Source organism: Drosophila rhopaloa, unplaced genomic scaffold (assembly GCF_018152115.1).
Source record: "Drosophila rhopaloa isolate 14029-0021.01 unplaced genomic scaffold, ASM1815211v1 contig_155, whole genome shotgun sequence".
Taxonomy (NCBI): domain Eukaryota; kingdom Metazoa; phylum Arthropoda; class Insecta; order Diptera; family Drosophilidae; genus Drosophila; species Drosophila rhopaloa.
In genome coordinates, this window is record NW_025335034.1 from 3,671,196 (window position 1) to 3,684,537 (window position 13,342).

The 13,342-nt window shown below is 36.6% G+C and overlaps 1 protein-coding gene across 3 annotated transcripts in view; it reads left to right on the plus strand.

Moving 5' to 3' along the window:
* Window positions 1-13,342, plus strand: part of LOC108041146 (TLD domain-containing protein 2) — a 92,581-nt gene that overhangs the window by 9,395 nt on the left and 69,844 nt on the right. The window contains exon 2 of one of the 3 annotated variants that reach the window (XM_044457270.1): window positions 11,540-12,190. In XM_044457270.1, coding sequence (XP_044313205.1) covers window positions 11,838-12,190 — 353 coding nt within the window. In that variant the 5' untranslated portion in view covers window positions 11,540-11,837. Of the gene's footprint in view, window positions 1-11,534; window positions 12,191-13,342 lie in introns of those variants that run through there. The other 2 variants (XM_044457271.1, XM_044457273.1) reach the window with 2 other exon arrangements.

The window sequence follows — 13,342 nt, forward strand, 5'->3', positions numbered from 1 at the left end:
GACAAACAGCAGAGTTATGGCATTTCCGATCAATCAGTTATATGGCAGCTATAGGATAACGGCCGATCCCGGCCGTTCCGACTTATATACTGCGTGCAAAGGAAAGAAGGGTGTGTGCAAAGTTTCAATTCGATAGCTTTAAAACTGAGAGACTAGTTTGCGTAGAAACAGACAGACGGACAGACGGACAGACAGACGGACAGACAGACGGACAGACGGACATGGCTATATCAACTCAGGAGGTGATCCTGATCAAGAATATATATACTTTATAGGGTCGGAGATGCCTCCTTCACTGCGTTGCACACTTTTGACCAAAATTATAATACCCTCTGCAAGGGTATAATAAAACCCTTTTATTAAATATTACCTTATTTTTCACTCAGAATAACGGTTAAGGATAAAAAAGATAACGGAAAAAGCAATAGATTTAAAATAAAATTTAGTGTTTTATTTTTATTTAAAAAAAATTATTACTAATTCTTTTTGCAAATAGTAACCATACATTTTTCGAAAAATAGTTCTTTTGGATTATCTTTTAACAAAAACTACAAATTTTTTCTGATTTTCAACCTTATGCCTTATGCCTTATGTTGGCTATTTAAATTTAGTTTAATATTAAATTTTTTTGTTGTGTTTGTAAGTAGCCATAATTCTGTTTTCACTTTTGATATTCGTCTTATTCGGCCAAGGGGCTCAACCGTAATGACCCATTGTTGAACCCATTCACAGATCGCACCTTAAATTGAAATCGTTGTCGTTTTAATTGCGTCGCACGTGGCCTGTGCTTGGACAGTACAATTTTGAACTCCATCCTCCTGCCACCACCAGTTTGATCCATCCCCATGTAATATTTTACGCTCCAGCTGAAATTTATTTTTAGTGCCTGCCGCGTATGTTAATTAAAACGTTGATAAATGGTTGACTCTGCAGGAGCCCTGGTTGTGGGTACGTGAAAGCAGGAATGTTAATGCTTGGATAGAAGTTGACAGATGTCTAAAAGCTAATTATCTTAACAAACGTGGTGTTTTAATTGAATATAAAAGTATAACTATTCTGATGATTACCTGACTTTTAGCGACTATGTACAAATAGTCCACAAACTTATCCTGATTACATTTAAAGTTGATCAATTATATAAAAAAAAACCTTAAGAATTGGTAAATATTTTAAATTTCTGACATTTTAATGTTCTTTATTATTATATGTAGATAATATAATTAAAAGGCAACAGCCCGCCACTGTGTAAAGTCTACTTACGACCCCTATTTTGGAATTTAACCAGTCCAATAGCTTTTACAAGAAAAATAATGATGCTATTAACAATTGTATTTTATTGTATTCTATTAATGTAATAATCCCAAAATGTCTCCTTAAAAGTAAATTCCTGTGGCTCTGAGAAAATTGGTTATAAAAAACCTAATATCTTAGGTCATCAGTCTTAATGTCATCATTCAAGAATTAGCTAAATTATTCAATAAGGCAAAGGGATGGTATAAGCAATTTTTATAAAACTTTGAAAATTTGTGCTCCTTTGAGAAGCTTGTCCATAGGTTCATCCGCAGTACATTAAGCCAAATCTCCAACTAAGTGCTGCAAATTCGGCCCATAAGATAATTGGAGTCTTAACAATAAAGGATTCCACAGCAAAACTCCTCGCAAGTAGCCTCTCATAAGCGAACATAAACAATGAAAATAGGTTCTGGAAAAAGGTTATTATACCCTTGCAGAGGGTATTATAATTTCAGTCAAAAGTTTGCAACGCAGTGAAGGAGACATTTCCGACCCTATAAAGTATATATATTCTTGATCAGCATCACCAGGAGAGTCGATCTAGCCATGTCCGTCTGTCCGTCTGTCCGTCCGTCTGTCCGTATGTCCGTCCGTCCGTTTCTACGCAAACTAGTCCCTCAGTTTTAAAGCTATCTGCTTGAAACTTTCCCAAAAGTTGTCTTTCTATTGCAGGTAGTATATAAGTCGGAACGAGCCGGATCGGGCCACTATATCATATAGCTGCCATATAACTGAACGATCGGAAATGCCATATCTTTGGTGTTTTTAAAGTTAGAAAGTTGGGATTTTCTATGGGTTTTATTTTTGGCTAATAAATCCGACCTCCCAAATTTCATAAGGATCGGACGACTATATCCTATAGCTGCCATATAACTGATTGATCGGAAATGCCATAACATTGGTGTTTGTAAAGTTAGGAGGCTGGGATCTTCTATGGATTTTATATTTGGTTAATCAATCCGACCTACCAAATTTCATAAGGATCGGCCGACTATATCTTATAGCTGCCATATAACTGATTGATCGGAAATGCCATAACATTGGTGTTTGTAAAGTTAGGAGGCTGGGATCTTCTATGGATTTTATATTTGGTTAATCAATCCGACCTACCAAATTTCATAAGGATCGGCCGACTATATCTTATAGCTGCCATATAACTGGACGATTGGAAATGACATAACTTTGTTGTTTTTAAAGTTAGGAAGTTGGGACTTTTTTTAAGTATTAAGAATGCATCATATGAATAATTTTGGAGAATATAATTTATAGAATATTCTGCAAGGGTATATCAACTTCGGCTCCGCCCGAAGTTAGCTTTCCTTTCTTGTTTTTATGATATTTTATATTTGGACTCTTCCGTAAATATACCCTTTCTCCAGAACGCATTATCTTGTTTGTGATCTGTTTTTCTCGCATATTTTTTTTGCAAGTTCCAAACAAAGTGCACGGTTTTCTTTAGGTCTTTTTTTTTTCAGTACCTTTTTCAGTTCTTTGTTAATAACTTTGAAAGTTAATGTTGAAATAAAAAATATTTGTGTTTTGTTTAATAATAAATGTAAAACAAGACTGCTTCATTACTTTTTTTGTGAAATTCCAAAAATATGATTCCTCCACAGAAGATGACTTTAGCACTATAGCCAAGATAATTATGACTTTCAGGGTTCCAGCCTTAATAAACTTTAAAGTTCTGGGTTACGAAACGTGTTCCTCAATAGTAATAGTACCGGGCTTGGGGTTAAAGCAGTTTTATTTTGCTGTTTTAAATATTTTTTCAATTTAATTAAATTAAAATAAAGGTTAATACTTTTAATACCATTAAGTTAAATCATGCTGTAAAAAGGTTTTTTTATTTAACATTTGTAATTATGATAACGTATTAATATTAGAGCAGTTTTTCTATTTTGAAATTATATTAAACAAGAAAGGAAAGCTAACTTCGGGCGGAGCCGAAGTTGATATACCCTTGCAGAATACTCTATAATTATATTCTCCAAAATTATTCCTATGATGCATTCTTAATACTCATAAAAAATCCAAACTTCCTAACTTTAAAAACACCAAAGTTATGGCATTTCCAATCGTTCAGTTATATGGCAGCTATAGGATATAGTCGGCCGATCCTTTTGAAATTTGGTAGGTCGGATTGATTGGCCCAATATAACCCCTGTAGAAAATCCCAACTTTCTAACTTTACAAACACCAAAGTTATGGCATTTCCGATCAATCAGTTATATGGCAGCTATAGGATATAGTCGGCCGATCCTAATGAAATTTGGTAGGTCGGATTGCTTGGCCAAATATAAAACCCATAGAAAATCCCAACTTTGTAACTTTACAAACACCAAAGTTATGGCATTTCCGATCAATCAGTTATATGGCAGCTATAGGCTATAGTCGGCCGATCCTTATGAAATTTGGTAGGTCGGATTGATTGGCCAAATATAAAACCCATAGAAAATCCCAACTTTCTAACTTTACAAAAACGAAAGTTATGGCATTTCCGATCAATCAGTTATATGGCAGCTATAGGATATAGTCGGCCGATTCTTATGAAATTTAGTACGTCGGATTGATTGGGCAAAAATAAAACCCATAGAAAATCCCAACTTCCTAACTTAACAAACACTAAAGTTATGGCATTTCCGATCAATCAGTTATATGGCAGCTATAGGATATAGTCGGCCGATCCTAATGAAATTTGGTAGGTCGGATTGCTTGGCCAAATATAAAACCCATAGAAAATCCCAACTTTGTAACTTTACAAACACCAAAGTTATGGCATTTCCGATCAATCAGTTATATGGCAGCTATAGGCTATAGTCGGCCGATCCTTATGAAATTTGGTAGGTCGGATTGATTGGCCAAATATAAAACCCATAGAAAATCCCAACTTTCTAACTTTACAAAAACGAAAGTTATGGCATTTCCGATCAATCAGTTATATGGCAGCTATAGGATAACGGCCGATCCCGGCCGTTCCGACTTATATACTGCGTGCAAAGGAAAGAAGGGTGTGTGCAAAGTTTCAATTCGATAGCTTTAAAACTGAGAGACTAGTTTGCGTAGAAACAGACAGACGGACAGACGGACAGACGGACATGGCTATATCAACTCAGGAGGTGATCCTGATCAAGAATATATATACTTAATAGGGTCGGAGATGCCTCCTTCACTGCGTTGCACACTTTTGACCAAAATTATAATACCCTCTGCAAGGGTATAAAAAGGTTTTTAATGCACATCAAAGTATAAACGGAATTTTTAGGCACCAATTTGAATGAGTTGTTCCGCGTATATCCCGTATATTTAAGCTCCTAAGTTCAACATGTCAAGTACTTTCTCCATTTATTTCCCATAAGTTAGTTGTTAGCCTCGGCTGTCTTACCTTGAAGTCTTGTGGCCCATGCTGATACCCATGGATAATTCCCAGAGCTGGCAACGCATAACTAACTAACCTGCTCTCTGCCTGGGCAACACTCGCCCACAGGTAGACACACAGCCGCAGGGCAAACACGGCGTATAAGTAATTTGCCGAGCAGAGCTGCAAACTAAGCCTGCAATTAAGTCCACTTGTAATGCGCTTTTGTTATTGCTTAATCCATTTGTGCATGGCTCAAACAATCACCCCAACCCCCTTCGGTCTGTACAAATTGCAATTACAGATGCGGGGAATATAGTAGTTGACAAGCCCAAAGATGCAGATGAAAATGCAAATGCGAATGGCGCAGCTCGAGGGATCCAGAGAGAGTCATGTCAACATTTGCTAAGTCTGTCAATGTCAGTGCTTTATTTCCTTTGTTCGGCTTGAGGCAAGGCTGACATTAATGCCACTAAAGTGGCCAAGGAGGCGGATGGTTTTGCTCCATTATCCTGCAGCCCCATTGTTTGTCTTCTCTTTGGTCTTTTAAATCTGTTAGCCAGGTAGCTCAAGGGTCCTGCAGCAGTGGAAAATAATGCGCTAATCTCCCCGATTCCGCAACGTTGTCGTTAATCCCCCAAACATGACTCATCCCATTTGCCCAGCTATTGGCCAAGTTATCTGGCAAATATTTTGATTAATTATTAATTATTAATTAATTGGACTGAAGTTCATTTCTGTCTTTCCCTCGGCCGCTGAGCAATTGATTTTGTGACGAGAACCACAGTCAAAACATTCCCGGCTCGCGTTGATGTAATTCTGCCACTTTTCAGACCTTCACCATCCAACAACATTCCCTGCGCGTTTCTGTTGAATCTAGTCTTAGCAGGAAGCCGTAAAAATATTTTGGCTTACGCTGTAGGAAAATTTATGTTTAAACATGAGGTTTTTTCGGCTATGTAACAGTTCATAATGGGGATTTCATCGTGGACGCTTGCACATCTTTAACGAAGTTACTGAGTTTGGTTTGTTTCGATACACATTACCCATTTACACATCTATTCTAAATTATACGTAACTCGATATTTACTCGATATGCACTTTGTTTCGGAACTCAATGGAGACAAACCCAGAGCATTAACTGCTTGATTGCCTTTTTCCATGTGACACCTACCACTTTTCCCTGCAAGGGTAAAACAAAAGCCACACGGAGGAGCCAGACCCCATTATAGGCATAAATAACATTTACGTGTTCCCAGCCAGAACCCTGCACATTGAACACATATATAGACACTGGCACTTTGGCACTGGAGTTTCCGATTTTCCGCGCTGTCAATTCCATTACGTATGCGCCCTGGTGGCCGGAAGGGCGTTTAAAATATGTGAATGCAATTTGCATATACTGGACACTCGCACACACGGGGCGAGGAGTAACTAAATTAAGTGCCCGCCCACTTCCTGCCCGCGAGCTCAATTAGGGCAAATAAGAGTTGGACATTTGTGCGTTGGGAATTCGTTAAAGGGCCGGCAAGTGGCAAAGCACACAGGGAATAAAAGAACGGGCGAATGCAAATATTTTTCCAGTGCCAACTCAAGGATATCCTTGATGCTTGCCCAGCCAGAGAGGAAGAGCCTCTTGGGGTGGTGCTAAAAGAACTAAAACAAAATGCATCCTGCAATTATGAATGAATGCAGAGCCACCGAAACAGCGAAAGAGGAAGCCAGTCGGTCGCCAACGGATGCGTTTGCGGAAGCTGCACGCGGTTCGCTATGCAAATGACCTTTTTATGGTTGCACTGAAAAAATCACATTTCTATCACAGATTTTAAAAACATTTTTCGGGCTAAATGTTAAATTATAATACATTCAGTGGGATTAATCAAGTGCTAAAAGAAGTCAAAACCAGTGTTCTGGTGTCTTGTAATTCTATAATATTTAAGAAGAAAAAGAAAGAAAGAAAATCGGGAGGATTATTATAATTGGAATTGATTATGTTTTATGTTTTGTGCTCCTGCATTGTTTTTAGTGCTAGTGTGTCTCAGTGTTTTCTGAGCCCAGTTAAAGTCTATAGCTTAAAGCTGGCCAACATACTTTACATAACATTTTGGCACTCTTCCTTTCGTCCTGGCCCCCTAGCACCCCTCATTTCCCCGCTGCATCGCATATTTATGACCTCGCCTAAGTGCATAGCCTTCAAAATGAACGAACGACTGTCTGTGTAAGGACATTGGAACGCGTTGCCAATGCTGAAATTCTCAACTGCTGAAACGCTCATTCCACACCCACACACTCACACTTGCACAGTGGGTCGATGGAGCTGGAGCATACATATTAAAAAGTGTGCTCGTCCTGGCAGCAACACACACTAAACTCTGCACAGAACTCAGGAATCCAAAGGAGCAATTAATTGGAAACCCGAAGGTTGAGGTTAGATTAGATTTTAATATATGGTAGAACATCCAGACTAGTTTATATGTGTATAAGTATCGTAAAAATGTAAATATTTTACAAAAAATATTTCTGATTCATTACACACTTAAATGGGGTTTTCTTTGCTTTTTTTTTAAATCAGTGCTTGGAAACTTTCAAACTTACAGAACTGTAGATATTCATATAGCTAACAGAATTTTTTCTCATCATAAATCTGAGTACGATTTTGTACTACGATTTTGTATACATTGGAGAAAGTTATTTTTGAGAATATATCGAAAATATTTTTTGAAACCAGAAAAAAGTGCGTATTTACTAAAATTTTTTCGTTTTTAAAAACTAATACTTCTAATTAATATATTTTTGTATATTTGCTAAAAATGTATTTTGGTATAAGAAATTTTTAACATTCAAGTATACATTTTGATACTTTTGAAAATTGTTTCGGAAAAGTTCTTTCCACAGTGCCTACTTTAGCACAGACTTTGAAGTGCGATTATTAAATGTGCCTCTATGCTCATTTTATGGCATTACCACCCCCATCTTCCACTCCTCCTCATTTCGGCTTGCTCACTTTTTTCTAGCGGCATTCAACTGAATGCAGAAACATTTCACAAGCCACTAGGGAAAAGGGGTGGCGCGGGTGGCCATCACGTCGAAGGGTAGAGCAACAGTCTTGGCTTGAATGCCGGCCAAAAGAGAGAAACTACTCGTAATAATCGTAATGAGCGTGTGTGCAAGTGCAGACAGATGCAATCCTTTTATGTAGGACTGCTGCTGTTCAGTTTGGTTTAGTTGAGCTCGATTGTTAGCCATGTGTCTGGGTTTAAGCCAAAGCTGCTATCTGGAGCGTAGGTTGACGACGTTGATGTTGGCGTAATAACAGCCAAAGGACATCAGCCAAAAAGCGTCATCCGTCCGGCAATACATTAAATATTAAACGGCCGTGGAGGCATGACATTGAGTAATTTTCAACATTTCTCTGTTATTAATGAATGAGATTTATTTTCATTGAATGGTCAGAACTTCAACTCTCAGTTGATCGATCTGATTGTTGGTTTTATTTATGTACCTTGGTAAACATTTTTTGATACTCTAAAATATTTGTTTATGCCATCTTTTATTCATGATTCAAATATGTCATATATATTACATTACTTCTTATGGTTGACTGGACTTAAGTTTAAAAATTTTTTAAATTGCCTTAATTAATTTTATCTTCATACTGCCCAATTATTTTAGGCTGTGTTATACAATTTTAATTCTTAGTGCTATGCGTCGTTTTTTCAAGCAGTAATTATAGAGTTAACTTTATAGTTTTTTACTTAAGTTTTATACCATTCTAAAGTTTTTAATTCGAATTGATTTGAAACTTAGCCTCTTTTCTTACTAAAAATGATCCTTCGAAATTTTTTAGTCGAATTAAGATTTTTTTTTATAGAATTATCTCCTATATAAGAAATTACCAAATTACTTAGTTGTCCTTCATAAACTTTTTGGTAATGGGTGAATTAAAAAAAAAGAACTCATTTTGAATCGATATATTATCCATTTAGGACTTTTTACATTCAAATTTTAGGCTTCTCTGCTGTTCACAACAATGACGGATCTTGAATCAGTTTAACATTTTCCAATGTATAATGGGGCAGGAAAACTCCTTGGCCCTGCAACCTCCTTTATGCATAATTCATTTAGGGTTTCTGCATATTTTGAGAGCCGACACACACTAATGCAACTTGACATTCAGTCTATAGCCACGTGAAGGTTTAGAGGACTTTACGGGCTTGTTTTTCTCTTTTTTAGACAGCATATCCTTTTACAATTTATACGAAATGTAAACAGAAAATAGGGGGAATCAAGAGGAGAGCATGCTTATATCAGAATGGCATTGAGTTCGTTTATTTTGCGAAATTTGATGGGGTAAAATGCATTTCTGCCAATCGACAAAGCGAACATTTATGAAGACATTTTTTCTGCCCACTAGAAATCGATGTTGTTGGTATTACAGAATAGCTGTATGTCCTTGCAAGGATTTGGATTTTATTTTATATGCATTTTTGCTGTTCTCTGTTGGTTTTACAATCAACACAAAGTTCTCGGGATGGTATTTTCAAAAAATGGTTACGATAAAGTCTTTTCGGTAAACTATTTAAAATTAAGTTTATAGTATATAATTGTTGTTTTGGTATATTAATAAAATAAACTTAAAAAAATATTTCAAAAATAGTTATTTGATTCTACAAATTTAAAAAAGAATTTATTGTGTGACATTTTTATTTATAACTGTAGTAAATGGTAACAAATAATTATTAATCTTTTAAAACAAAAATAAAAAAAGGTTTTTAACTCTGTTTTTTTCACAATTTAGAAAAGTGTCAACAGCAAGAAAACTAGCAATCATATAGAACTAGCAGAAACAAAATGGCGTTGAATGTTCGTGAAAAGTTTTAGATTAGTTTTCCTTTATTTTGAATTTTTATCGACTTTCTTGTCCTCGTGTTTACGAAGGTTGTAAATATCACTGTCGAAAGGTTTTAGTTTGGATATATTTTTTTGACTCAATTGTAAAGTACTTTAGTCATTGGAAGCAAATTGTTAATTATATTTTGTTTTTAAGACTAAGATCTTGAGTTAAGAGCTTTTTAAATTTAAAACAATTTATGTGCTTACAAATAGTTATTTATGAATTTAACTTATTTGTTTTAACAAGTAGGCTAGTAAGGGTTTTACCTTTTTGAAAAGTTATTAGTTATTAAACATATACTTGACTTAAAAAACTAATCAACTCATTCCGCCCTCTTTCTTTGCAGGTTCGTTGCCCATCCGATACCCAATATCTAATCCACTTATAAAAAATATAAATATAATGATAATGCTATTAATACGACCATATAGCGCACACAAATAATCCGAATACAACTCGAACACGCCACAAAGACCAACACCGGACCCAGTACTCGAAACAAAAACAAATTGCAGCACTAAACAAATACGAACAAGAATACAAACACAGAACCACACTGATCAAATATCAAATAGAACGAATATGCATATTGCTAATTAAATTATGAATAGCTAAAGCTAATTAAGCAACAATGCGATACAACAGACACATAACTAGTCCATATCCAGTAATACCTACCTGTAATCGTCCGCCTCTAGCCACATAGATAAACTGCTAATATTTGCGCAACATTTAGCAGCAAAGACAGCAAAGCCCACAACACTGAATAAAACATATTAAACAAACACGAGAAGAGAACATCCAGCAAATACCGACTACTAAATAGCAATATCAAATATAGATTGCCTTGCTCCCCATATAAATGTCTACCTAAATGTACTGTTTGATCGTTCCAACCCGTAATGAAAGTAATGAACAACCACTCCTACTATTTGTGTGCCTTCAAGTGTGCAGTAAATACAGCTTCTGCATCGGCTAAACACGCATTGCCCGATATCTGCTATGCCACCTATAGCTAACCCGACTGCTGCTACTCTGTGTCCATATCCAGTCAACCCAACTAGCCAGACATCCAGACATATGTAAATACAGACTCTACCTACCCGAACACCCGAACACCCAAAGATCAGTTTTCAGTTCCTGATTTTGAAAGCCATTGGAATACCCGAAACCGATAACACTCACACAATCCGTGTCCAGATTCCTGAAATCCCGCAGATAAGGCGACCACACACGAACTGAAATGTGCGTTTTTCTTCCTCCAAAAGTTGAAACATTTTCCACAACTTTTCAGACTTTTACACATTTTTCCAGAATATCTTTCAAATTCCTTTAAGAAATGTTATACTACAATTATAGCAATAGAAGGCATGCTGCTTGTGATCGCTTATGACTCCTTTTCGGCTCTTATACAACTCTAAAACAGCTCGAATACTACTCTTATACAACGTATATTCCGCTCATTTAATACTCCTGTAAACATGCTTAAAGTCTTTATATCTACTCAATGAATTGTATATTTCATTTCAAATATACACAACTTAACATGTTTGTTTAAACATATTATTTATTGTAAAGCCAATTTTAAAAATAACTTTAAACAATACCTTCGTACCTGTGTTCTTTTCCCTAAATATTTTTCTTATAGCTACTCTGTCTTACTACCTAAACCTGTACAATATATGTTGTTTTCTAACTTCGTTATCCTTATATGCTATACTATATTTCTTGGTTTTAATACAACTCCAACACCATTTATACATTCAAACATACACCCGTATTCATTTATGCTTATAATTACCCCAGCACCATTTCCATACCCATAAAAAAAATCTCAAAGAATGTTTACCTCTAAGTGTCGCGTATGCCAATATCCAAATATTATTTCGATCAAATGCAACGAATACGTTGTTTGAAATCGTTTTTCTATACTCTTTTTCAAATGTACTTTTTTTGATATTTTTCTTTGGTACATGCCTAACCCCTCCGAATAGACAACTTTTAAACACCGTTAATACTTTTTGGCTCTATGTGCAATTTAAATCTCAATAAACTCACCACCTAAGCAACAAAGTTAAACTAAAACCAAAATATCAAAAGCAAGTTCAACTCGCTCGCTCGTTTTCTTCATCTAAAACCAAAAAACCAAAGAGAAAAAAAAAGAGAAAGCTTCAGATAATTGGCTCCAATTGAACTAATTGTTTTATGCTTCTAATTGTTTTATGCGAAATTCCTTTCGATAACTAACCGCCAAACCAAACCGCTTAAAATCGAAATTGAATTCGATCCGTAATGTCTCGCGAAAACTCGCCACGCCACGGCTCGTTCCGCCGTACCCTGAACAACAGAGATCCTTCGTCAGGGGCGCCGGGCTCAGGATCAGGCTTCGGATCGGGATCGGGATCGGCATCGGGACCGGGATCGCCACACCACCAGCAGTCGAACCACCAGCACTATCACCACCACCAGCCGCCGATCATGGAGCACGCCGGCGCGCCCATCTCCACGTCCGCCTCGAACATAGCCACCGTGCTGGAGGACGGCGAGAGTGCCCAGCTGCCGCCCCTCACGGGATCGGGGCCCAGTCGCCAGAGGTCCTTGCGGGACCGACTCAAGGACGGCATCACCGGCAGCTTCTCCTGGCAGTAAGTCCCGCTCCACGCTCCTTCTTTTCGATGCTTCTCCCACCACTTTTGTTCGAAATTTATTACCACTTCTTTCCCACACGCCCCAACTTGAAATTGTTTGAAATTCTTTTCCGTAGCGTTACTTGTCAGTAGTCCAATCTCCACTGTATGTTGAAGCCTTTATTTCTAGACTTGAGTTCCACTTAGTTAGTATCCACACGAAATTTAAATGCACAATGTTGTAAGTAAGCAATTAAAAATATAAGGGCTCTTTTTGAGTGAAAACCTAAGCAAAAAATTTTATCGCACAGCACCTTTTCTATAAAAATATAAACTAAAATCCCTTAAATGCAGGTTTTATATTGATACACGTTTGGTAAGTGCTGAATGCAGTTTATTATTAATATATAAAACGTGCGAGCTTAAAAGATTTCTAAGCCTCACAATTGGTAAAATTAAAACCTACAGAAGGAATTCAAAATAAATAAATTGTTTTCATAACTGGAATGCTTTTAAAAAGCGAAACTAAATCTGAAAACAATATTAAGTCTATCTATATCTCATGACTTAAAATTGGTTTACATAAATAGTCATTCAGATTTCTTAATATATCTTGATTATAAAACCCATGTCAAAAGTACTATTTATATATTTTCTAGAAAAAACAATCGATTCCATTTATTTAACTCCCTCCTTCAGGCTGGTTTATTTTTCCTCTTATTGGCATTTGTGAGAAATAAGATAAAACAAGAGAGAACGCTATAGTCGGGTGCCCCGACTATCAGATACCCGTTACTCAGGTGAAGGGAGTGCGAGGGAGATGGAGTTAGAAACTTTGATCACGCATAACTTTTTAACGAATGGTCCGATTTGAAAAATTTCTTCTACATTTCGATAGGTATTGATAAACACAATAAAACTGCATTTGTACTTTTCCGAAATATTTAAATTTTTAAAATCGTATATAAGCGATTGTGGGCGTTAAAGGGGGCGTGGCACCTTTTTGAAACAAACTTGCGCTGCAAGTTTGTCTGAAACAAACTAGAATCTGCATGCAAAATACCAATCTTCTAGCTTTTATAGTTTCCGAGATCTCAGCGTTCATACGGACAGACAGACGGACAGACGGACAGACGGACATGGCTATATCGACTCGGCTAGTAACCTTGA